Source organism: Ceratosolen solmsi, unplaced genomic scaffold (genome assembly GCF_000503995.2).
Source record: "Ceratosolen solmsi marchali unplaced genomic scaffold, CerSol_1.0 scaffold13, whole genome shotgun sequence".
In the NCBI taxonomy this organism is placed as follows: domain Eukaryota; kingdom Metazoa; phylum Arthropoda; class Insecta; order Hymenoptera; family Agaonidae; genus Ceratosolen; species Ceratosolen solmsi.
The window spans coordinates 7,536,106-7,561,818 of NW_011948418.1; the positions used below are offsets into that span (position 1 = coordinate 7,536,106).

The 25,713-nt window shown below is 44.8% G+C and overlaps 4 protein-coding genes across 4 annotated transcripts in view; 3 read left to right on the forward strand and 1 right to left on the reverse strand.

Annotated features, from left to right (window-relative positions):
- LanA (laminin subunit alpha) overlaps positions 1-20,374 on the forward strand; it is a 23,064-nt gene extending 2,690 nt beyond the window's left edge. Inside the window, exons 3-32 of the mRNA XM_011497046.1 lie at positions 1,237-1,644; positions 2,065-2,278; positions 2,562-2,771; positions 2,943-3,215; positions 3,360-3,497; positions 3,746-4,018; positions 4,089-4,388; positions 4,797-4,955; positions 5,560-6,009; positions 6,124-6,605; positions 6,807-7,356; positions 7,858-9,220; positions 9,355-9,580; positions 9,956-10,403; positions 11,114-11,374; positions 11,572-11,798; positions 11,923-12,312; positions 12,415-12,784; positions 13,411-13,700; positions 14,072-14,262; positions 14,378-14,921; positions 15,095-15,225; positions 15,503-16,051; positions 16,178-16,472; positions 16,874-17,723; positions 17,863-18,029; positions 18,187-18,429; positions 19,365-19,524; positions 19,595-19,822; positions 19,911-20,374. Coding sequence (XP_011495348.1) covers positions 1,237-1,644; positions 2,065-2,278; positions 2,562-2,771; positions 2,943-3,215; positions 3,360-3,497; positions 3,746-4,018; positions 4,089-4,388; positions 4,797-4,955; positions 5,560-6,009; positions 6,124-6,605; positions 6,807-7,356; positions 7,858-9,220; positions 9,355-9,580; positions 9,956-10,403; positions 11,114-11,374; positions 11,572-11,798; positions 11,923-12,312; positions 12,415-12,784; positions 13,411-13,700; positions 14,072-14,262; positions 14,378-14,921; positions 15,095-15,225; positions 15,503-16,051; positions 16,178-16,472; positions 16,874-17,723; positions 17,863-18,029; positions 18,187-18,429; positions 19,365-19,524; positions 19,595-19,822; positions 19,911-20,185 — 10,665 coding nt within the window. The 3' untranslated portion in view covers positions 20,186-20,374. The remainder of the gene's footprint in view (positions 1-1,236; positions 1,645-2,064; positions 2,279-2,561; positions 2,772-2,942; positions 3,216-3,359; positions 3,498-3,745; positions 4,019-4,088; positions 4,389-4,796; positions 4,956-5,559; positions 6,010-6,123; positions 6,606-6,806; positions 7,357-7,857; positions 9,221-9,354; positions 9,581-9,955; positions 10,404-11,113; positions 11,375-11,571; positions 11,799-11,922; positions 12,313-12,414; positions 12,785-13,410; positions 13,701-14,071; positions 14,263-14,377; positions 14,922-15,094; positions 15,226-15,502; positions 16,052-16,177; positions 16,473-16,873; positions 17,724-17,862; positions 18,030-18,186; positions 18,430-19,364; positions 19,525-19,594; positions 19,823-19,910) is intronic.
- On the reverse strand, positions 20,221-21,382 carry LOC105360205 (PQ-loop repeat-containing protein 3). The gene is made up of 4 exons (XM_011497045.1): positions 21,181-21,382; positions 20,874-21,096; positions 20,648-20,768; positions 20,221-20,547 (listed from the first exon to the last, which is right to left on the reverse strand). The coding sequence occupies exons 1-4, from the start codon at positions 21,336-21,338 to the stop codon at positions 20,414-20,416; spliced, it is 636 nt and encodes a 211-aa protein (XP_011495347.1). The 5' UTR covers positions 21,339-21,382; the 3' UTR covers positions 20,221-20,413.
- Positions 21,383-21,449: 67 nt separating this feature from the next.
- On the forward strand, positions 21,450-23,636 carry LOC105360207 (transmembrane protein 208). Its single transcript, XM_011497047.1, has 5 exons — positions 21,450-21,976; positions 22,389-22,547; positions 22,663-22,799; positions 22,917-23,001; positions 23,084-23,636. Exons 1-5 carry the CDS (start codon positions 21,971-21,973, stop codon positions 23,228-23,230), a joined length of 534 nt encoding a protein of 177 aa, XP_011495349.1. The 5' UTR covers positions 21,450-21,970; the 3' UTR covers positions 23,231-23,636.
- Positions 23,637-25,196: 1,560 nt separating this feature from the next.
- LOC105360208 (broad-complex core protein isoforms 1/2/3/4/5) overlaps positions 25,197-25,713 on the forward strand; it is an 8,666-nt gene continuing 8,149 nt past the window's right edge. The window contains exon 1 of the mRNA XM_011497048.1: positions 25,197-25,460. Within this exon, the coding sequence (XP_011495350.1) occupies positions 25,278-25,460 (183 nt within the window). The 5' untranslated portion in view covers positions 25,197-25,277. The remainder of the gene's footprint in view (positions 25,461-25,713) is intronic.

Consider the following 25,713-nt stretch of genomic DNA (forward strand, 5'->3'; position numbering starts at 1 on the left):
CGTGTAGGAATGACGAAGAAGATGCCTAGGCGCGTCGCTACCATGGTGTTTTCGCCTCGAGATTGGAGAAAATCGGCTTATCGGCTTATCGGCACATCGCATTTCGTGGGCGATTTCCCGTTGAAGCCACGCGTCTTATCACATGTGACTCGGACGGATGCGCACGATAATGCGTCTCTCCCAACCCCCTTATCGCCATTGAAAATAACAACCTCCTCTTGGAAGCTCCGTAATCTAAATTGTGCTGGCGACGCAGATAGCGTCCGTTTCCCGTCCGCTATGGAAATGCTGGCCGCGCGCACGGACGGGACGCCGGCTGTGAGAGGGAGGAGGAGAGGCGCAAGAAAGAGAAGAGAAACGTAGCTTAATATGCGCGGAGCTTCTTAAAGAGACCGGCACATCTGGTGGCCAAACGTTACAACCCCCCCCCCCCCCCCCCCCCCCGCCCTCCCCCCCCCCCCCGGCCACCGCGCACGGCCCCCCGCCGTCTAACAGAACGAGCGAGCCTTGCTTTGCCCATCGCCACGGAAAATTCCCTCAAATTACACTCGTCTATTTTAAAATGTGAGGATCGAGCTCGTCAAATCTACGAGAGTCCCAACTGCGTTGTAAGCGGAGATTACAAACGCTTCCTTGTTCCAACAAGATCTTGCTGGTCGTGATGGATCTGCTTATGTAGGATCCGTTACGCTCGTTCGTATATTTAACGAATTAGGCACCTTTTTCTAGAATGACGATATTATTATTAATATTATTATTATTATTGTTGTTGTTGTTGTTGTTGTTGTTGTTGTTGTTGTTGTTGTTGTTGTTGTTATTATTAATCTTAATATTATTATTATATTCTCCTTCTTGCTACCGATAACAGGGATATTCGAGCGATGTCCATTATCCCATCCTATTATCCCGATAATTGGATAAACAAGTGGGATAAACGTTAACAAGCAAAATAAATTGGATAAGATAAAATTGATATGAAAGAAGAAAGTATTTAGCGTAAAGTATTTAGTTGACGGGGTAATATTGGCGACATTGACATGCGTATAATTAATTCACTCGTTTACCTGGATACTCGGGCGTTGAAAACTTAGGTTCAAAACCTTATAAAATATCGTTGGATTAGCGATCGTGACTCTTAGTCCTCGTCCTCGTCATTATTGCCATACATTCGAGCGAACGAGATTTATCCCGCTAATTCGCTAATTCTCCACCCATCCTAATTATCATCTTCCCTAGGAATTTCACGTTGCGTACGTGTACGTACGTATGGGCAATTCGCCGCGGCCTGGACTTTGGATCCTGGAGAAATCCAAGGATTACGGAAAGAGTTGGTCACCCTGGCAGTATTTCTCGGACTCGGAGTCCGATTGTATGACGTATTTTGGCATCGACAGCCACACGCCCATCACTCGCGATGACTCCGTCATCTGTACAACCGAGTACTCCAAGCTCGTGCCCCTCGAGGGAGGTGAGATACCAATTTCTATACTCAACAGTCGTCCATCCGCCAAACACTACTTCAACTCGACGGTGCTCCAGGAGTGGACCCGAGCCACCAATGTCAGATTCCGCTTCCTCAAGACGAAGAATCTGCTGGGTCACTTGATGTCCGTCAGACGGCAGGATCCCACCGTAACGAGACGCGTGAGTTGCCGATTTCTTTATTGTCGATATGGCCATTACGATGCAATGTGCGAAGAGAATTTTCGAGATTATTAACTAATAATGGAGGGACATTCTTTGCCTTGTCAAGTTGATGGACGTTTTAACGCTTTCAGCGTCTGTTATCGAATGTTTCTAATGCCTCCTTTGATCCTTTGAATCAATTGCTCCATTGCTCCATCGATCCTTTATATCCTTTGAATCCTTTGCAATCCTTGGCACCCTTACCGAAGTATTCGATGTGCATTTTCTGGCAATGTAATTTGGACAGATCGAGCGTGCAATGATATTTACACAATGATCTTTAGTTTAACAATGTCAATTTAGCGTATAAAAATCTCCCTTCGCATCTTCCGAGACGGCGAACAAAGTCCTTCATACGGTGCGTCGTTTCTTTTCCAGTACTTTTATTCGATCAAGGACATCAGCATTGGCGGTCGTTGCATGTGCAATGGTCATGCCGACACTTGTGATTCCTTGGATCCGAATCTTCCCAATAAGTTCTTCTGTCGTTGTCAACATAACACTTGTGGGCCGCAGTGCGCGACCTGTTGCAAGGGTTTCGAGCAAAAGAAATGGCGGCAATCCACTTACTCGAAAAAATTCGTCTGCGAAGGTACATATTTTCGCAGAGATAACAGCACTAATCAGCAATAATCATTGCTATCGCAGCATTTTTATTTGTAACATTTAAAGTATAATATGAAGCGAACTCAGTGCTCTTTATGAATTATGAACAACGAGTGCGTAACTTTTATCGTTGTTTACCTAATTCCGAGCACACAATCATTCACAATTATTCACAATACGTTCAATTAACAATATGACAAAGTCTCGTAATATCGTTTTATTAATCGATCTAAATCAATCCGATTACGAAACCTTGTATTCTCTCACAGAGTGCAATTGCTTTGATCACTCGACCGAGTGCATTTACGACACGGAAATCGACGAGAAGCACTTGTCACTCGACATACATGGCAATTACGAGGGCGGTGGAGTTTGCCAGAACTGCAGGCACAACACCGAGGGTATTAATTGCAATCGATGCAAACCAAAGTTTTATCGACCGACGAATAAGCCACTCAACGCTACCGACGTCTGTCAGCGTAAGTTTACCTAAATATTCGGCCATACACCGTTGGTATATAAAATTCGCTAAGCCTAGCACGAATCATCGTCCGAACTTTTCCCCGTCGCCATCCCGTTCCTCTCCACTACAATGGCCCAGCATCGGCGGCTCAATTTAATCTCAAACGACATTTCGCGCTTTTAAACAGCCTGCAACTGCGACTATTTCTACTCGACCGGGAACTGCTTCGACTCGACTGGCCAATGCGAGTGCCGACCCGAGTACACGGCACCCAACTGCGACTCCTGCAGCTATGGCTACTTCGGCTTTCCCGACTGCCGGCCCTGCGAGTGCCATCTCAACGGAACCTACGGCTACCATTGCGAGGCCACCGAGGGTCAGTGCCCCTGCAAGGAGAACTACGCCGGGCACTATTGTAATTTCTGTGCCGAGGAGTACTACGACTTCCCCAATTGCCTAGGTACGCCAATGACGGCATTTTCTTAACGAATTCTTCTTGTTTTTTCTTTCTCATCTAGAGAGTGCTCGTAACGTCGGTTCGCTCGTGCTCCTGCGTTGTCACTACAATGACCATAAAATCAAACGCCCGTTTCAATGTTTTTAGCCTGCGACTGCAACGCCATTGGCTCGCTCAATAACGTTTGCGACGTCGTATCCGGAAACTGCACGTGTAAAAACAACTACGGCGGAAGGAGTTGCGACATCTGCGAGAACGGCTACTACAACTATCCATCTTGCACGTGTAAGCTATCGAATATCAGACTATCGTTAACCATCCTCTGCCATCGCCTCCCTTTCACCTCACCCCTCACCCCTCACCTACGACCACGTTCCCAAGCGCAACCCAACCGCATCGATACCTATGCCATTATCCTTCTCATCTAAATATCTTACTTTGTTCAACGCCGCCGTACCTCGCAATGCACTCCTTAACCCGGCATCCCTCCGATAATTGGATCATCCAATCGATCTCCTGCAAATGATTCGCAGACTGCGAGTGCGACACTCGCGGTACGGAACCGGGCGTCTGCGACAAGGACAACGGACGCTGCCTTTGCAAGGAAGGCTACGGGGGCCCGCGCTGCGACCAGTGTATACCCGGCTACTACGGCTACCCCAACTGCGAGCCCTGCAACTGCAGCAGGAACGGCACGTCATCGGTAACCTGCGACGCCGCGGGCAAGTGCTCCTGCCTTTCGAACTTCGTGGGCAAGACGTGCAATCAGTGCGCACCCGGTTATTACAATTATCCCGAGTGCACCGGTAAGAAGGACGATCGGTGCTGTTGATATATACACGGGTGACCTACCTAAGCCGTCCATTGTGCTTTTAGGCTGCAATTGCGACAGCCACGGCTCCATCGGAGTATCCTGCGACCACGAGGGCAAGTGTCAATGTCGCGAGAACTTCGACGGCGACCGCTGCGAGAAGTGCAAGGCCAACTTTTATAACTTCCCCAACTGCGAGGGCTGCAACTGCGACCCCGCGGGTATCGCCGGCACGTTCCAGGGTTGTGGCAGTCTACCAACCGGGGAGCTCTGCCAGTGCAAGGAGCGAGTCGAAGGCCGAATATGTAATCAGTGCAAAAAGCTCTTCTGGAATCTGCAGCCCAATAATCCCGACGGATGCGAAGGTAAGGTTACGCCGCTTATCCTAATGGGGTTTGCATGGCTTAACGGGGACTCGGTGAAACATTTTCTCCGTAAGCGCTCAAGCTGAAATGACACATTGTGCCTCGGCCAGTCTATGTCTCTATCTCTATGCACGCGTTTAACCATCGAGTGGCTCTTTGACAAAGAAAACGACGTCCCGAATCGTATTTAAGCCTGCATTTAAGTATTGCTGGCTCCGTGTCTCACTCTTAAGCTCTCCCCCCCCCTCTCTCACTCTCTCTCTCTCTCGTGTTTTATTTAACTCGTCGCCACAACAACGCCGTTGGATCGCGTTGCAATTCGTCGTTCTACACGATCGGATAACGTGAAATTAATAAAATACCATTGATTCATTTACTGACGAATGACATTGTCAATCGCTTTTCAAGATTGCCACTGTAATATTCCTGGTGTCATCGGCAGTATCGGCGAATGCGATGGAAAAACTGGACAGTGTATTTGTAAGCCGACCGTAACGGACAGAGATTGTTCGGAATGCATTGACGGGACGTACGATCTTCAAGAATCCAACCTGTTTGGTTGCTCCGGTAAGTTATTCAAAGTTTTCCAACCCTATATCTCTTATTTAACGATGATACTCTCGGCCAACTAACAAACTGCTATATCACGCAATTCTTATAAAATATGTTTTTTCCGGCCATTTGCCTTGATGACATGATCGAATGACTATTAGCCATAGAGTAACAGAATAGTGCAAACAAACAACAACAATATAATACTTAAACTAGAATAATGAATTCTACCCAACTGCATTGAAAATTACTTTACTTTGACCAAGACTACGCGTAATTTGACTAGATTTTAATAAAAATCAAAATATACGTTCTTCCTTCATTGTTATTGCAACTACCATTATTACCGTCACCATTTTTTACTGTATCTACTGCTACCAAATCTACCGCTACTAAATCTACTACTACTAATACTACTACTACTACTACTACTATCACTAATTTAACAATGAACAATAAAATATTTCAAAAAGACAACAAAAAAAAAAAAAAAAAAAAAAAAAAAAAAAAAAAATTAGCAAAAAGAAAAATCCTTTGTTTAAAAGAAGAATAAAAAAAACCTTACGCTCGGCTCGGCTTTGGTCAATAATGCCAAATTAATTACTTAATTGAATCGAAGAATGCTCGTGCGACATTGGCGGTTCCCTGAGCACAAAGTGTAACAAGGAGACCGGACAATGTCACTGCCGCAACCGCATCGAAGGTCAGACCTGCAACGAGCCTATGCGTACTCAATACTTCCCCACGCTCCACCAATACCAATACGAGGCCGAGGACGGTCGAACACCTAGCAACCGCTCGGTACGCTACGGTTTCGCCGAGGATCTTTTCCCGGGCTACAGTTGGAAGGGCTACGCTGTGTTTTCGCCACTTCAAAACAAGATCATCCACGAGATCGAGATACAGAAATCGTCCCTTTACCGCATCGTTTTGCGCTACGTTAATCCGAACAACGAGCCGATACTCGGCTCCGTCACCATTACCCCGGACAGTCATACCGAGGTCGAGCAGCACTTCAAGGTGCAGTTCAAGTCCAAAACGAACGATCCATCCTTCGTTACGGTCGCTGGTGAGTCTCATTGGAATTTCCTATGTCAGATTAATATATCTGCGCCCTATATATCATAAATGATCGAAACCTGTTCGTTAAATCGCGTCAAATCGCCCTACCAACTGATTGCAGGCGCTCAGGGTAATCTACCGTCAGTGATGGTCATGAATCCCGGCCACTGGATCGTGACGATCGCCATCGAGAAGAGCCTTTTCCTCGATTATTTCGTACTTCTTCCCTCGGAATACTACGAGGCGAGCATCCTCACCCAAGAGGTTAGCACGCCTTGCGTCATCGGCTACAAAGGATTGTGCCGGCACTACGCTTATCCGAATCTTACACCTTTCGACTCGGTCCTGGCTACCAGTGGCTATACCACCGGCAACGATGTTAAGGATCCGCTTGTCGAGCACCTCACCGACCAGGCGATGCTCGACGAAATAGGCGAGAGCCAGCTGCCACTCATTAACGACAAGCAGCGGAAAATCCACTTGGAGATGACGATTTCAATACCGGGAGCCTACGTCCTCGTCATTACGTACGTCACGTCGTCGACGGAGCAAAGACGCACCGCGACGATTTTCGTCGAGGCCAATGTAATGGATAAAGGCAAAGTAAGTATCCGTCCGCTTTCGTTGCGATCGTCTTTTTTTTTCTTTTTTTTTTTCTTTTTTTTTTCTTTTTTTTTTTTTTTATAAAATCGAAGCATCCTATTTATTAATGATTAGGTCCTCTTTAAAAAACATAATAATTGTTCGGGGTTGATTGTTGACACTTCGTTATATCTTACACGTGCTCGTGCATAATGTTTGTAGGCAACTCTACATCCTTGCAAGTACACGAGCATTTGTCGCCAAGTGGTGACGGAAACGAATGGCAAAGTCGCCGTTTTCACTTTCCCAAGCAACTATGCGACCATAATACTCGACGGCGAGGCCAACATCGACGTTGCCATTAAGTCGGTCGTCGCGATCCCGGCGGATGATTGGTCCGTCGATTATCTCAATCCAAAGTCGGTTTGCGTTCGCAAAGACGGCAAGTGCATCCAGGGCATGTTCCCCGAGGCTCCGGACGCCAAGAAGATCGAGCTCGAGCAGAATAATCAAATCCTAAGCACAGTCGTGACACCGGTGGGCGTCTACGACAACAGTTCCAAATTCATTTACTTGAACAGCATGATCGATGTACCGGCCAAAGTACCACATCCCGGCGATTATATATTAGTCGTGCAGTATTATCAACCCGATTATCCAGAATTCAATCTCGACGTTCTCGTGCAAAATGGAAAGTTCTACGAGGCTAAAGTGCCAATGGCCCACTGTCCAAGTAACAGCTGCTGCCGAAATGTCGTTCGTCAGCTTGACGGTAAGCCCGACTATCGATCTACATTTCCCAATTATAATCCTGACAAATCGCACAATTCTTTAGAACAATACAAGCAGGAATATCGAATTCTCGTGACAAAATTTCATTAGACTTTATTGGTTATTATCGTTATCGTTACGCTTTCGTCGTTAAAAGGCCTAGATAATATAAAGTTATTCTCGTTCTCTCGCTTTACGACTACTACGCCTACGCCCTTTCTACTTTGGATTACTCGTGAATAAGTTGCTTAAGCATACCGAACGAGCATAATTAAGCATAAAACTTTAATACTTTAATTGGTTGTGCGCGAGGTGCGGTCGATAGATGTTTTTCTGATAGATGTTGTCGATAGACAGATCGATAGATCAAAGCAAGAGAAAAGAAGATATTCATAATGAAACGCGATACGTGCCATATTATGCTTAACCATATTGACGGAGAGCGTCGAATGCCCGATCCATTAAAACAACATAATTCCCAACGTGTCCCAATAATTTTTAGGAAACGCGCGATTCCAGCTGACGGAGAACTTCGTTATAACGCTAAAGGAAAACAGTGGCCGAGGTATTTGGCTGGACTACATTCTCGTGATCCCAGTCGACCTCTACAGCGACAACTATCTGAAGAAGCTGCAGTTCGATCAAACCAAAGAGTTCATCAAGAAATGCGGCAACAATCACTTCCACATCAACAGGACGGAGGAGGGCTTCTGCCGCGACTCCGTCTTCTCCCTCACGGCGAATTACAATAACGGGGCGCTGCCCTGTAGCTGCGACATCGACGGCACTACGAGCTTCGAGTGCGAGAAATTTGGCGGCCAGTGTCCCTGCAAGGCCAACATCATCGGCCGACGATGCAACATCTGCAAAACCGGCTTCTACGGTTTCCCCAATTGCCGGGCCTGCAATTGTCCAAGTACCGCGATCTGCGAGCCCGAGAGCGGCGCCTGCATCTGCCCGTCCCACGTAACTGGCGAGCGCTGCGACCAATGCGAGCCCGGCACCTACGGCTACGACCCAATCATCGGTTGCGAGGAGTGCCAGTGCTCGCCCCACGGCGTCCTCGACGGTGACCTACAGTGCAACCTGCTCACCGGCAACTGCATGTGCAAGAACAACGTCGTCGGCAGACAGTGCGGCAACTGCCGAGCCGGCCACTACCAGTTCCCCTACTGCGAGAAGTGCGACTGCGACACCCGCGGCACCACCGACGACATCTGCGACCAGGAGACGGCCGACTGCCACTGCAAGCCCAACGTCCAGGGCTCGGCCTGCGACCACTGCAAGGAGGGCATGTTCAACCTCCAGCCCAGCAACGACAAGGGCTGTAGCGAGTGCTTCTGCTTCGGCAAGACCACGCGATGCGCGTCCGCCAATCTCTACAGGACCTTCATCACGGACATGAGCAACTGGGACCTGGCGCACGTTAACGAGAAGAACGAGACCGTGGAGATACTGAGGCTCAAGCCCCAGGAGGTCAATGAGAACGTAGTCGTCGAGGTCACGGCTGACATCGACCAAAGCAACATCGTTTACTTCTCCGCACCCCCTGGCTACCTTAACAAGAAGCTCACCTCATACGGCGGTTGGCTCAATTACACCGTCTCTTATACTATCGACTCGTTCGGCCACGCGGTCCCCGGCGCCGATGTCATTCTTCAGGGCGCGGACAGCTTCCTCGTGTACAGGGCGGAGGAGCAGCCGCCGTCCGACGTCAATTACCGAGCGTCCGTCCAGCTGGTCGAGTCGAACTTCGAGACGAAGCAGAATCTTCGAGCGACGCGTGAGCAGATGATGGTCGTATTGGGCGATCTTCGCGGCATTTACATACGCGCCACCTATTGGCAGCCCTCCACGCTCTTCGCGTAAGTATAAACTCATAGAGATACGGCATAAGCGACAATCGCTGACCCTACACGGCAACCACAGCCCATTATCCTTATCCTTGCACGCGATATTTTTATAAATGGCGAGCTGACATCTCATTGCCCCTGTCTAGTCTCTTTCACGTGTCGCTCGACGTAGCGACGGAAGCTTACCTCTATAATGCCGAATTGGCAAGTAGCGTCGAGCAGTGCCACTGTCCGCCCAACTACAAGGGATTATCGTGCGAGGAGTGCGCCAAGGGTCATTATAGAGTGCCCGGTCCCTACGGCGGATACTGCGTCAAGTGCCAATGTAACGGGCACGCGGACACCTGCGACGTCAATAGCGGCGTCTGTCACGTAAGTCATCAACCGTCCCGAGACAACTCACCCCAAATCAGTGTCAAATATCGGTCCTCGTTAATGTAATCTTCCCGGCGAACGCGTATCACCAACACTCGCTTCACACTATCCTCATAAATCCTAAAAAAAAAAAAATTTTCTCAAATGGGCAAAATGACAGTCACGATAATGGGAATGATCGATCAATGATAATAGGATGGTGGGATGGGTGGGAAGAGGAGCGTCGATGATCGATGAAGAATTAGAAGATCGTCCGTCGTGAGATGTTAAGGAGGGTGTCGCGCTAATCCAAGGGGATTTTGAGGCGAAGGCATTGGATTAATAAGCCCCGAGAGCATAATTGCCCTATCGCAATATAAATTTCTTTTAAAGGATTGCAAAAACGGCACGACCGGCGATCACTGCGAGCTCTGCGAAGAGGGCTATTACGGGAACGCGACCCTCGGCACACCCTCGGACTGCCTCATCTGCGCGTGCCCCCTACCAATACCATCCAACAACTTCGCCCGTGGCTGCGACGTGAGCGACGATGGCAGCAGGATAAGCTGCAAGTGCCTGTCGGGCTACTACGGGGCGCGTTGCGAGTCCTGCGCCGCGGGCTATTACGGCAAGCCCGACGTGATCGGTGACTTTTGCAAGCCCTGCGAGTGCTCCGGCAACATAAACACCAACGAGATCGGCTCCTGCGACTCGGTGAGCGGCGAGTGTCTCAGGTGTCTCAACAACACCTACGGCGCCGCCTGCAACCTCTGCGCGCCCGGCTTCTTCGGCGACGCTATCGAGAAGAAGGACTGCAAGAGCTGTTTCTGCGACCAGTGTGGTATTTTATATTATTATTATTATTATTATTATTATCATCATCATCGTCGTCGTCGTCGTCGTCATCGTCGTCGTCGTCGTCGTCGTCATCATCATCATCATCATCATCATCATCATCATCATCATCATCATCATCATCATCATCATCATCATCATCATCATCATCATCATCATCATCATCATCATCATCATCATCATCATCATCATCATCATCATCATCATCATCATCATCATCATCATCATCATCATCATCATCATCATCATCATCATCATCATCATCATCATCATCATCATCATCATCATCATCATCATCATCATCATCATCATCATCATCATCATCATCATCATCATCATCATCATCATCATCATCATCATCATCATCATCATCATCATCATCATCATCATCATCATCATCATCATCATCATCATCATCATCATCATCATCATCATCATCATCATCATCATCATCATCATCATCATCATCATCATCATCATCATCATCATCATCATCATCATCATCATCATCATCATCATCATCATCATCATCATCATCATCATCATCATCATCATCATCATCATCATCATCATCATCATCATCATCATCATCATCATCATCATCATCATCATCATCATCATCATTATTATAATACGGTTATATCCGATTTAGTGGGCCGTTGTTTATTAATTAACGGGCCCGTTATTCCGTCGTAGGTATGAAGCGCTGCGACAGCTACAACGGCGTGTGCCAGTGCCACGAGAACGTCATCGGCGACAAGTGCGACCGGTGCGCAGACGATCATTACGGATTCTCGTCATGCCGGGGCTGCCAGCCTTGCAATTGCGGAGTGGCTTCGGAGAGCAGCCAGTGCGCCGACGAGGATGGAAACTGCCGATGTAAGCCCGGCGTGGAGGGGAGAACCTGCGATCAGTGCATGTCTGGCTTTTGGAATTACGGGCCGAACGGTTGCACCTGTAAGTACGAGCGATACTCTTTGTATTAATGGCGATTGCTGTTTAGTGGCGCGGTGATGGTGACGGGGAGGGGGAGAGAGAGGATTTCTTATAATGTATTATATATCATATCAATGTTAATCATTGAGGTCGAATCGGTTATATCAGAATTTCCCTCGACCGACCGATGTGACTAAATATGACTTTACGCACTGCAGCTTGCGAGTGCACGACCGGCTACTCCCGCGGGGCCTCCTGCAATCCCATTACCGGCCAGTGCGAGTGCTTACCGGGCGTACTCGGGGAGAAATGCGATCACTGCCCCCATCGGACCGTCCTCGACGAGAGACGAGGCTGCCAGCACTGCGACAAGTGCACCCACGATCTCCTCGACGTCACCGATGAATTGGAGCAGCTGCTCGATCCCGTCTCAAACTCCTTCAAGGTAATAAATTGTCCATTAATATTAATCCAATATAATAAAGCGACCAATGAGAATTACGTAAAATAAAAAGGATGAAAGGGAAAGCTGTCATTTAATGACATTTAATCGCAATCACTGTATTCAGAACGTCGCCGACAGCTACTTTACGAATCAGCGCCTCGACTTTATCAACGACACTATCGTGAAATTGGCCCCCGAGGTGAAGCTCCTCGATCCACGGCGCATCGACTTCGAACCTCTTCATCAAGATATTGCGCGACTGAACAACAAGGCATACGGCCTCAAGCGCCGGGTTGAGTTCCAGGAGGAGGACGGCAGCAGCTGGAAATCACGCGCGGAGAAGAATCTCCTCGACGTGAACAATCTCGAGCTGGACGTGTCGAGGGAGATTAATCTTGTTAATGCGATTATAAATGAGGTGCAGGCGCTCGCCTCGAACATGGAGCTCGGCAGCGGTCCCAAAATCGATAATGCCCTGAGGCAGGCGCAAGAGATACTCGGGAAGATAAAGCAGGTAGCTATGAGCGATTTTTTTTTTTTTTTTTTTTTTTTAACCATTATCGTTTAAGGATTAGTGGCGGTGCTAGATCGATTGCTTACGCGCTTTAAACCGTAGGTATCGTTCACCAATGATCGGGACAAAGCCACCGACCAATCCAATCAAGCCAACATTCTCGTCTCGGAAATGATAAGTTACGAGGAGCCGGTGAAGAGCCTCGTCCAGGATACGGACGACGTGAGCGAGAAGCTGCGCATCCTAAGCGACCAGATCGACGACATGTACAATTTGACGCTCGAGGCCGAGGATCACGCCAACAATGCCGAGCGGCTCACCCTCGAGAACAAGAAGCTCGTCGACGCGAGCATCGTCAACGTGATCAAGAACGCGACCGACCGTACGAACGAGAACCTCGAGAACGCCGACGAGCTCAACAAGATATCGCACGGCTTGTACGACGAGGCGGACTATAACTTCGGCCATATGAGTCAGTTGCACTTTCATCATAAATTCTCTATTTCGTTCGGCATAGTGTTACATGCGCCTTGGGAGGGCATATTTACGAATTTACGTGCGTGGCTCTGCTTTCCCATCTCTCTCAATCCATTGACGCGTTAAATTGCTCGTTAAATTCCATCGAGAACTCTGCTCGTCTGCTCGCTGATCATTACGATATTATCCTGAACCGTGTTTCTTCAAGCTCGTGAACGCGTACGTGAAACGGCAAAACGCAAGTAAAGCTTACTTCGACATGAATAAACGAGATGCCCAATGACATTTCATAGGACAATTGGGACAAATTATCACAATTCCCGTCTCGGTGTTATAATTGTGCCCGACAATATCGAAACCCATGCACTTTGAAACTTAAAGACGAGGAAAAAGATACTAAAGACGAATTGCTATGGCTCTGGGGTCCGTAATTCCTGTCGCACAATTGTCGCTGTGATCGTAAAATACTCTGAGGGTAAAATTTAGCTTCGCGCGATTGTATTGGGAACGGCTCGCCCTCCTTCATCCAATAATTCGACCATGCGCTTGTTGGTCGTCCATTCGTTAATAATGGACTTGCGAATGTAAATTTATGATATGATTAATGTTTGCCTCGAGTAGAAAACAATGTGATTCCCGGAGCGACGACCCAAGCAAACCAGAAATTGAGCGACACGATTGATTCGGTCGAGGAAATGCTGTTGGACGTGAGGGACTTAGTGCCAAAAGCTAATATTTACGCGCAAAGCCTCGATCAAAAATCAATAGAGCTCGAATCTCTTTTAACGAATACTCGAAATTTGACGGGAGTACGAGCGGCATCCGTTTACCAGAACATCGCCAACAACATTAACGAGGCTAGGCTGTTTGCTCAAGAGGCATCCAAGTCCGCCGATAATGCGACCAACCTGGTAACGTATTATTTCCATCGCTTTCGTTAGAATGACGAATGACGACGAATCAGCACGTAAGGACCGCGCATTAAAATTTCTTGACAAAGTAAAAAGAAAATGAACTATATATACATGTTTATTGCAATTTGTATTTTACATTTGGGTATTTTGTCATTTGGATGGCAAGGATTTTTATTGATTTTTTCTTTCTGCCTTTTTCATGCCGACGAGTGACCGAATTAATATCAATGACTAAACTGACTGACTTCATTAGGCAACGCGTTAATAAGTCCTTTCGATGATGAAGTATTTAGTGGCAGTGCACACCGAGAGGAAATATTACCGAATTATGTGCCAATAAAAGTAATGGAATGTCGATGGTATTTTAGGTCATCGGCCTCGGAGACAAGAGTATGACAATGCAAGAGAACAGCGAAGATTTGCTGATTGGTGCCGTGAACGCGGTTAACAAAACGAAAAATGACTTAACGCCAGTAGTGAAAAATGCTCGCAATTACGATATGCCCAGCATATCATTGCAAAATGACAAAAACAACGTTACGCTCGAGCTCATTGTAAAGTAAATATAATGTTTAAGGATAATCTGGGATCGATTGATCGACAAATAAAAATAATATCGCCCGTCGCCTTGGGCTTTTGTACTAATGATTTCATTTTACTATTGTAACTTTTAGATCGCTGGGCTCGATATTTCCACAGGTGTCGTCGACGACTTTCGAGGAAGCTTTGAATAACGCCGATTATGCCGATTTTGCGATTGGCGAAGCCATCAGTAACAACATCAACGGGAAATTCGATCTGATCCCCGATGATCTGAAGAAGACCAAGCAGCTGTCCAAGGACACATCGGATTCGATTCGCGACATGTCGCAGGCGAATCATCAGTTGGACTCGATGAATACGATGCTCCCCGACATCACCAATAGATTGAAAGTTTTGAGCAACAAGCAGCAGTCGATAAACGGTAGCGGCAATAGCCTGTACGACAAGATCGAGTCGCTCAAGCGTAAGATAAGCAACGCGAGGGATTTGGCGAATCGAATTAGAATCGGCTTGACCTTCTTCCCAAATACAACGTTAGAGCTGAAGAATCCGGAGAGTCTGCCACTTCAGATTACCTCTACGAAAATCTCAGTATACTTCCGCACAGCCAAACCTAACGGTTTCCTCATGTATCTCGGCAATGAAAATAGAACGAATATCCTTGGCGTTAAGACGGTAAGTACATTGCACATCTAAGCTTTATCGCACTGTACGTAAACTTCTTCATCATCTTCATTCTTCCTCTTTCTCATCTTCTTTCTTTAATTCTTTTTCACTTTGCTAATGATTTTACTAATGACTTCGCCCATTGTCCTATTATATATTAATAATTTACTTTTATTTCAAAGCACGATTTTATGGCTCTTTCTATCGAAGGGGGCTATCCAGTGTTGACTCTCGACCTGGGTTCGGGTCCTCAGAGGATTATTGGCAATCGATACGTTTCCGACAATAAATGGCGTCAATTAATCGTGGACAGGTAAGACCGACGGTTCTTAACCAATTGCTTGATCGATTGATTTTTATACAAGACCTTACGTAAGAAGAAGCATTGTCGTGTCGTATTGGTACTTTTGGCAAACTTAACGATGATTTATTATCGAGGAGCGTAAAACCTATCGTTTCCTATTCTAATATTATACCCTATTCAATACTACGCTAACGACAAAGTTCCCAAATGCCACTTTAATACGACAGCAAGGAAGATAAAACATAAACTAATATCTATATTCCTCGTTATAAACTTGAATGTCTAGAACTGGCAGGAATATAAAGCTTATAATTCGCGAAAGTGTGGACGATGGTCAAGATATGAACTTTGTGACCGAGCAATCGTTGCCTGGCTCGCATTCCATATTCAACCTCGACCAGGAAAAATCAAAGCTCTTCGTTGGGGGCTTTCCCACATCCTTCCAAGTACAAGATGCGGTAGTCTCCTCATCATTTGATGGCGAAATGGAAGAGCTCATGATAGGCGACGTACCCGTGTCATTCTGGAACTTCATCGATGGGGAAAATAATTGGGAGCCGGCTTTGGAGCGCGACACGCTCGTTAATCTCCAGCCAAATACGGGTTATCGCTTCGACCGCGAGGGTTATGCAATACTGAGTAAAAAGAACTTCCAGTTACCCTCGGATATCAAGAAATTCCGCATCGAGTTCAAGTTCAAGACTTGGGTGAATAACGGATTAATGTACCTGATGGGCGAAAAGAAGCACTTCCTATCGCTGGAGTTGAAGGATGGCTACATACTGTACCAATTTGATTTGGGCGATGGGCAGATAGCCATCACGACGTCAGAAAGGTAATTACGTAAAGAATAAAAAAAGATCGAATAATAACATGCGGATTAATAGGTGGCACTTGGTGTGCGGGAGTGAGTTGAGGGGAGGAGCGGAAAAGATGAGCTGATTGATGTGACAATTTTTAGATACAACGATGGCAATTGGCATACGGTGGAAGCCCTACGGCTCGAAAGAATCGGTGCATTGAAGGTCGACGGTAAGCAAATGGGTCAAAGCGAGAGCCAAGGTCAAGGGAAGAATCTAATATCGTCGGATTATGTATACTTTGGTGGATTTCCGACGTCAATACAGCATTCCTATAAAGCAGTTACGCAAATCGGTTTCGAAGGATGCATCGACGAAGTTGTCTTTTTAGAAACCTCCATAGATCTCACGAAAAATGTTCAAGCGTTTGGTGTGATGAATGGCTGCCCGGTTAAAGTAAATTTTACGCTTTATATACAAAAAACAAAAAAAAAGAAAAAAGAAAACAGTTAAAACGAAAAAAGAAAAAAAATCTCTCTAATTTGAGTAAATTTACATTGAAATCTGCTTATTTTCACGCGCTCTATATTCCTATTATTACTATTGCTACTGTTGTTGTTATTATTATTATTATTATTATTATTATTATTATTATTATTATTATTATTATTATTAAGTTTGGCTTATTTTTTTCGTTTAATTTTTTTGTTTTGTTTTTGTTTTCGTTTGTTTATTTCGCTCCGAGACTTTCATTAAAAAAAGATGAAAAAAATTCAGCCGTTAAATGAAATAACGATATCGCGTGAAACCAATCGTCCAATGAACGATCGATTAATTGAGAGAAACGTGTTTCCCAGTTTGCCAGCCTCGTATCGTTCGACGGCGTACATCCGGGTTACGTGAAGTGGGATAGAGTGCAGGTGCCCCACTCGCTCCAGATAAACCTCAAGTTCAAAACACAGTCGGAGAGCGGCTTGATCTATCATCTGGTGAACGCAGACGGCAGCCCCGCGAGTTCGCTGTCCCTCGTGAGCGGACGCCTCGTGTTGGAAAGCCAGGGCGAGCACCTCGAGACCAACAGTCCGGACATAAGATTCAACGACAACGAGTGGCACGTAATTACGGCCACGCACAACGGGACCGTCCTGAGGCTCGACATCGATGACTCCGAGGACGAGAGTACGAATGGCGCGCCTTACCCGCGGGAGATAAACGACGGGGCGCTTTACGTCGGCAACGTCCCCGATCATCTCAAAGGCGAGCTGAAGATCGAGCCGTTCGTGGGATGTATCGGCGACACGACCCTCAACGGCGTCATCGTCAACTTCGCCAATTCGACCGAGCGGCCCTACGCACACCTATCCCAGTGTAACAGGCCCGATCAAATGATATCCTCGTATAACGATCCATCGATATCGGCCCATCCGTCACCGCCGCCCTCCTCGTGGCAGGAGCTGACGACGAACGTCGCTGACGTCGGGCTTGGCGGCGAAGATGCTCAGGCGCCGGGCTCGATCGAGGGCCGCATCCCCGGTAGCGACGAAGATGACTCGACAATGGCCGCCCCGGTCACCGTTATGCAAACGACCTCGCCAATAACGGCGTGGCCCACGTCGACGAGGGAGCCGGAGACCGTCGACGGATGCCGGCTACCTTATTATCCCGCCACCGATCCCGATCAGTTCGTTGAGAACGCTTGGCGATTCGGTAATTATTGCCAATATAATTAATTATCTTAGTATATCGAACTGCATTCGCGCGATAATTTTGATAAGAGGCTTAGCGACCACTGCGGTCATCCTTCGCTACAAAACACCACGTAATCCTGAATTATTTTCGTTTTCAGGCACGCAAGAGAACAGCAGATTCGAATATAATACACTCAACGGCCGATACAAGGACGATTACGACTTCCAAATTGACATAAAGACTTTTGCGAACGAGGGAGTCGTGTTCTACAGCTCCGACTTGAACAGACGCGATTTAATCGCTTTGTATATTAAGAATGGCCTAGTAAGTTACGATCGCTTAAGCTATTAATTAATAAAGGGTGCTTTAAGGGGTGACAAATTTTCTCTATACGTGCAATGATAAGGGAACGAGGTGTCGTGGCGACCGAGGCAAATGACAATTAATGCTCGTGTCGGTAAAAAAGGTGAAATGTCATTAGGTGTACTATACGTACGACTGTGGCAGTGGGCCGGCGTTGCTCGGAAGCGAAAAGAAGATCAACGACCACCAGTGGCACACCGTGTATTTCAAGAGGCTCGGCGTCGAGGGCGAGCTCGTCGTCGACGATCAGCCGCCGATCTACGGCAAGTCCGTGGGTACGACCGAAAGCATCAGCGTCCAGCCGCCCTTCTTCGTCGGAGGTGTCGACCCCACCGTGTCCGGCAATGTATTAAATACGATAGTGAGTATCCCATTGTAGATGCTCGGTAACGTTATATGTTATATGTTAACGATATTGCCGATAAAATTCGCTAGGTTGTATGTATAATGTACTTTGCGAAGCTGCTCCTTGAGACGGTTTTTTTTATTATTATTATTTTTGGAGGATCGTGACGGATGACGTGGCAAAGCCTTATCGATTCCAATTAGCCGCTCTTTATTTCGAAAAGCTAATGGGATTTAGCGAGTCGAGTGAACTATCGAATGGTTGCCGCCGTCGATGTGCAGTACGAGAAGAAAGCAATTTTTTCTTCTTCTTTTTTTTTTTTGAAGGGACGATCAGATTAAAAGACGAATAATAACGGGTTGTCGATAAATGTGAAACGTCAAAGATCGTAATCGGTTAATCTACAATACATAATTCAAGGTGTCACGTTGTGCAATGTTAGCGATGGATGCAATATCTAAGTGTTGTATGTATTTTAGTTTTCATGTTGAAATCTATTAAAATGAAAATGTCCTGATCATTTAACAATAAGTTAAAAATAAATGGAATGGAATGGAATGGAATCGTAAACACGAGGCTTCGTATAATTTCGACGAACGAGATGTATTGCGTTTGACGATAAGTGTAGTAATAGCCGTAGTAGGTGTAGAGTAGGTAAATAAATTTCAACAAATAAATGTCGCGGTAACTGGATTCTGAAAGAAACGAGAGAAGAAAAAAAAAATGTAATTTTGAAATATTCTTTTTGCATTATTGTTAATCGATTATCGGACTGACACTGAATGATTTGAAAAGTGCCGGAACGCAATTTGATTCTCCATTGTTATTGCAGTGGGAGTGGAGTGTGTCAGAGATTCGATTTTTCCAATGTACCTCCTGATCTATAAATCCTTCGTAATTTCAATAATCTCTCTTGCCTCGAACAATATACCAGCTGCTATTTCTTATAGGGAATAAACAAGACATTTAGCGGATGTATTCGTAACTTCATGTTAAATGGACAACACGTGAAGGAGCCTAGTGTGCAGTATGGTGTTATTCCATGCTCTAAGCGAGTCGAACCTGGAATGTTCTTCTATCCAGGCAGTGGCAGTAATTGGTTCCGAGCTGGTAGGTATTTGTTTTATTATGGACATGAATGTGTCATTGGTATATTTTTTAATTATGACTGCCCCTCCAGATGATAAGTACACCGTTGGACGGCAAATGGATATTCAAATGGACATTAAGCCAAGATCGTCGTCGGGACTTTTACTTTCGATTCACGGAAGGAACGACCACGTTGTGCTAGAAATGGTCAATGGTACGATAAAGTTCTTGGTGAAGGCAGCGAAAGGACAAATTGAGACTTCGTACGATGCAGCTAGTCCAAACTCTCTTTGCGATGGTAATTGGCATAATATTCGAGGTAGGTTATTACTTTTATTATCATGGATAGCCGGGAATAGCGCTGTCGCACAAAAAAATCTAACGCCATAACGTCTGCCCATTGCCAGCTGTGAAGCAAAAGAATGCGGTAATTTTGTCGGTCGATCATAAAGCTGCTCCACCAGGAATCGGTAACAAAAATCTCGGTGGTGTTCTATCAAAGCACTCGATATATATTGGCGGACATCCTCACTTGGAGTCTGGCAAACCACTGAGAGGAAGTGCTTCGAGGGCACAATACGTCGGCTGCATCAATAACATTGTCATTAAGGAGCGCGCCTATCCATTAGATCCATCACGCATACATGGAAGAGTGGTGGCGGATGTATGCCCAACAATTTAAGCTTGTCTAAGATTGTAAATGATTTAACAATTGTCTTCTTACAATTTTAATTATTTAAAAGTAAATTTGTCCAAAGAGATTTTTTTCATATATTTTGATGCAATAAACAGTGATGTAACACCAAAGTGGTATAAATATAAATAAAATTTATAAATAAACTTAAAATAAAAATTATTTTACAGAATTATATATATTAATTGTTTCTCTCGAGTGAATGTACATCTCTTTCTATTCTCTTTTAACGATATCTGTTTTGTAATAAAGCGCTGCAAGCATAATCGATGCGCTCAAGGCAGTTGAGATAATAAAATTTCCCAAAAGCAACATATCCGCTGAATCCATCCATATTGTAAATATCCTAGCTATAATAAATAAATAAAAAACGTGAAACAATTATAATGCGCCTATAGTTCAATTTATCTAACATAAAATAATAATGTAAATACGCGGACGAGAACTTACTGAGATTCGATAAGGTTGAAATTGCCCAAGTCGTTGGTGATACGGAATCTGCTTTTTTTGCTCTGATTATGGTCATCAATTGAATTACTTTACTAGACGCAGATATGGGCGTACACATTGGCTGAGAAGGAGCAAAAAAAAAATTAAAATAAAGAGTATCCAATAACTATCGCAATAAGTTACGCATAAAGCACGGCGTTTTAGGCCATTGGCAAACTAATCTTACCATTACGAAAGTGAGAATCGTCTTTGGTAGGCATTCGGTTAACAGGCCAATAAAAATTGCAAAGTAGGCCGATGACGCTACCAATAATTGAAGATTCATTAAATTCATATAATTAAGCACCAAGTATATGAGAATATACTCCTGAAGTAGTATAATTGGATATTCTAAATATGACAGCAGCGAATAATCATTTGTATAATTATAGCACGTTGTAATACTGTAACTAAAGAGAAATAATTATAATAGAACAATAATGTACTTATTGACCATCGCTCGTTAATCACTATCGTTAATACGTATGACGAACCTTATTAATTCCAACACTAAACTTTTAAAGGATATACCCGTTGTTGATCTATTTTTAAGCAGCTTAAATATTTGTGGAAATTTTAAAACAAAGCACATTCCAATTGTAGCGATACTCAAGCCATCGGCCAAATACCGTACAAGTGTATTGAGTGACATGGCGGTTATCCAAAATTTCTAAAACATAGGAAACACGATATCATTAGGATAGAGAAAGTTTTTACATAATAAATAATATCTTAATTAACGTGCTAAAACTAACGTTCGCTACAGCAAACTAATAGCTCCGTACTTACGCTCTTGGAATGGAAATAGTTAATTCTCAGATAGAGTTGTGATCAAAGAGACATTTTGTCAAACCACTTGCCTAAGACTTCAAACATAATTAACTAAATCGGCTTAACTTAACAAGTGTTCGAATGGCCGCGAACCACTGCATTCTTCACCTCGCATGGCACACAGTGCACCCCTACACTCGACTCAACTTTATAATTTCACACTGCAAATTGTTTACCTCTCCTCCTAACCTGACCTGCTTGCATTCCTATACGAACCTAACCCTCGCAATAATTTTTAACTACTTGCATAAATTGCATATGTGGAACAGGCGTGCACCTAGGAGTTTGAGGTTATCGAGTGTCTACACATTTTGTCTGCCTTGACTTTCAATAAGTTATGTGGTTTAAAAACAGATCGAACCACAACAATTCATTATTACCGTCTTTATCGGCAATTCTTCTTGTTATTTAATATATTAGTGATACATACGTATATTCAAATATAGATAAATAATGGCGGTGAGTGAGTTGTTTCTGCAAATAATAATGCCAACCAATGTTCTATGATAAACTACCATCGACTTATCACGTTTCCTAATAATTTAATAACACAGCTTTTAACAATATTGTGAGATTTTTCCAAATAACAGTACTGTGCTCCTCAATAGTAAATTAGTATTATAAACTTATAGTGAACGTAACGCATTAAATGTAACTTATAAAAGCTGCTTTTACAGCTCGCTTCTTAAAATTGCAGTTAAATTTTGTTATGAGCAGGAGCTGCATTTCCGCTTGTCGCACAGAGCATTCTTCCTTTGGATTTCTATCGCTTGTATTACAATGACGATTGACAAGTCGTCGCCACGTGTAATTAGCATTCCTTGAGTAAAATAGTATAATAATAATTTATATTTTCGTTTGATACCCACAGCCAGCGACGAAAAGCAGTAAACAGGCTACAAAAGGCGTTAAGCAAATAAGCGAGGAAAATGATTTAACGTTAAATTTTTATAGAAATATGATTATTGGAGCCCATGGAACTTATCTTCTTATAATGAGTATTTTCTACGAATTAACATCGGTGGAAATAGTAAGTTTAGCAAAATATATCTATTTATTATCAGAGTCGATGGTCATTACATGTGACCAAATATCAATAATATAATATAATATATAATAGACTTATTCTCTGCTTTTATTTGTAGCTTTTATCAGTAATTTCCATTATAATAAATATTGGCTGCTATTCTTTTATGTCTTATACTACTCAAACAAAGCTCGCACCATCCGGTCAAATATCTTACTCTGGCATTGATTTAAATATTGAAGGAGGAATAGGCGAGTAAGTTAAAGTATATACTATACAACAACGACAGCTACGACAAGAACAATAACAATAATAATAATAATAATAATAATAATGTAAAACCCCTTGTTAAAATTGATAAAAATATTTCAGACATCTTAAGGATTTGATTATTCTTGCTTCTGGAATTCAATTGCTTTTGATTCTGTCGAACTACTGTTCGCTGTTGTGGACATTGGTAAAAACAATTGATATTTTTGTGTAATTAAGGCTACGCCAGGCTGCTTCAACAATCGAGCTAAGCGAATCGTTCTTTCCAGGTGCCACTTCGATTATTGTGGGTATTGTGGGTGAACGTTGTATCTCCGTGGATATTTGCTGAGCCACCAGTTGTGACGGAAAAATCCAAGAACAAGCAACGAAAGTTCGAAAGAAAACTAGCAAGATCAGTTTACAGAAGTTATTAATATTCCATTTAATCTACGTGTGATTAACAGGAAAGTGATTTTAAAAATGGTTAGTCACGATTTTTTTTTTTTTTACTTGACTGAGATTTATAAAGAATGGCAATTTTTTAATTAAAGTCTGTCTCAAACACTTTATACAATCAAAAATTCCTAATCTGCAATTCGTTTCTTCATTTTTTCTTTTTCCGACTGAAAAAGAACTGCTCTTTGACCTCAATTCCCAAATTAATCTCTTCGACATTTCACATTATTTGGAATGAACGTGTTTGTGTACATCGTATTATCCAATTATACATAGTGTATCTTATCTCCCATAATTGTACTCGAGATGCATTTAACGAGGAATGAAAAAAAGAAGTGATCTCATACGATGATAATAAAAGCAGAATGATATTTTCATTCATTATTCTTCTGGATAAAATAAGAAAATAAGAAGAATGAAAAAAAGAAAAACAAATAGACAGACAGACAGACAGACAGACAGACAGACAGATAGACAGAGAGAGATAGAAAGAAACCGCAAATACCAAAGCAAACTTTTTCAACGTCAACATTGTCGAATTATGAAAGCAAAACCGCGGGATTAATAATCCGCCTAATGATTTCCCGCGAGAAAGCGACGTCCGATCGTTACGTGCAAATTGAAGATAAAAGAATAATCCATTCTCAACGTGCACACAGCCGCATATGTGTAATAAACAATTTTTCCCAGGCATGCGTTTCAAGAAGACCGTAACGCGTCGCAGGTGCATAACGGTAACGGTTATTCAAAGGGCTCGGCATTGCACAGTTAGCGAGTGCTGTCTACAACTGTATCGACCGAATTTTCTTTTAAGGTTTATACGGTAATGTGTAACCGAGTGCCGCTAACCCGGGCACATCACTTATCGGCAGTTCAGGGAACAAAAAGGGAAGGGAACAAAAGCCAGCGCTTCTTTATATTTAAAAAAAAAAAAAAAAAAAAAAAAAAAAAAAAAAAAAAAGAAGAAGAAAACAACTAAGTGCTCCATTCGATTCGCTGTTGGCTTATAGGTAAGACGCGTACGTACATACGTACAACTCCGGTAGTTGTAATACTTTTTTGTTGTTTTTTTTCTTCGCCAATTAATCGCCTGGAAAAACCATCGTACATATTTCCCTTCCCACCCTCGATCTCTTCTTCCTCCTCCGCTACTTTCGCAACCACCTCGATCTCCCTCCCTCCCTCCTCGTTCTTCTCCTCCATCATCTCGCGAGACATCTCCTTTACGCGAATATCGTTGAAGTGCGAGCGGGCGCGCAATGACGCCGCAGACGTTGTTTCGAAGCCATGGCCCTGACGATTGGCGAGAGGGTGAGGGGCAAGCGGGCGGGTCATGCTCGTGTTGCTGAATGAACGTCTTTATCGGATTTGGTGGGGGAGTGGGGATCTCGGGATCTTCATTACACCCGTGGCGTCGTCGTCGTCGTCGTCGTCGTCGTCGTCGTTGTTGCCGACTCCGCCGCGCAGTAATACACAAGGAAAAGGTGCGCATATTAAAGCACGCGACATTAGAAAAGCTTGCGCGGGGCAGGGATGACGGTGAGAGGCAATGATGGCATAAGGAAGGAGGTGGACGGACGAGAAGGTGGAGGAGGAGGAGGCGGTGTCGGCGGCGGTGGCGGTGGCGGTGGCGGTGGCGGTGGCGTTCCTCCTCTCGCTCGCTATTGCGTATTCGTTTTATTCGCTGTCGAGCGGCGCGCGCACGGCTCGGAGGTAGAGAGTAGTAGTAGCAGTAGCGAGACGAGAGCGGGAACAACGCGATCGCGATCCCACTCTTTCACTCATTCATCCATTCTCTCTTTCTTTATCTCTCTCACAATCTCTTACCCTTTCTCTCTCTCTCTCTCTCTCTCTCTATATATATATATATATATATATATATTTATCTTTCTCACGGGTAACACACACACACGCACACACACAGACAGAGACACACACAGAGAGTCTCTTTATCTCAGTTTCGTCTCCGTCACCGTCTCCGTCTCTTTTGATCGCGCTGATCGCAACAGTAAGCATTCGCGCGTCATGTCGGGCGAGCACTTCTCCCTGGTCTGGAACACCTTCCCGAGGAACCTCTCGTCCGGCCTCTACAGCCTCCTCACGGACGAGCAACTGGTGGACGTGACGCTTGCCGCCGAGGGCCAGATACTGCGCGCGCACAAGCTCATACTCTCCGTCTGCAGCACGTACTTTCGCGATCTCTTCAAGGTACGGCGTATTAATAAAATAATCGGCCCATCCATCCTCTTCTCCTGTCAAACGGCCCGCCTCGCCTCTCCCGCCGCGGCTCTCACCTGGTCGCGACGCTCGCGCGCTTACAGCGTTACGATTACGCGCGCGCGCCTCGAAGCCAGATATTTTTGGAGTGCACTCGCGAGTGTGGCGCGCCACTTTGTTTTTCTCCCGTATGGGCGCTCGCTCGCTCCCCCCCCCCCCCCCCCCCCCCCCCCCCCCCCCCCCC

Excerpts from the sequence above, each read along its gene's own strand:
- LOC105360205 (XM_011497045.1), bottom strand. The coding sequence starts at position 21,338 with ATGTCACTCAATACACTTGTACGGTATTTGGCCGATGGCTTGAGTATC. Across the intron at positions 21,097-21,180 it reads TTAGTGTTGGAATTAATAAG|TTACAGTATTACAACGTGCT; the intron begins GTTCGTCATACG and ends ATTTCTCTTTAG. Across the intron at positions 20,548-20,647 it reads TTCAACCTTATCGAATCTCA|CTAGGATATTTACAATATGG; the intron begins GTAAGTTCTCGT and ends TATTTATTATAG.
- LOC105360207 (XM_011497047.1), top strand. Across the intron at positions 22,800-22,916 it reads ATTGAAGGAGGAATAGGCGA|ACATCTTAAGGATTTGATTA; the intron begins GTAAGTTAAAGT and ends AAAATATTTCAG. Across the intron at positions 23,002-23,083 it reads GTTCGCTGTTGTGGACATTG|GTGCCACTTCGATTATTGTG; the intron begins GTAAAAACAATT and ends CGTTCTTTCCAG.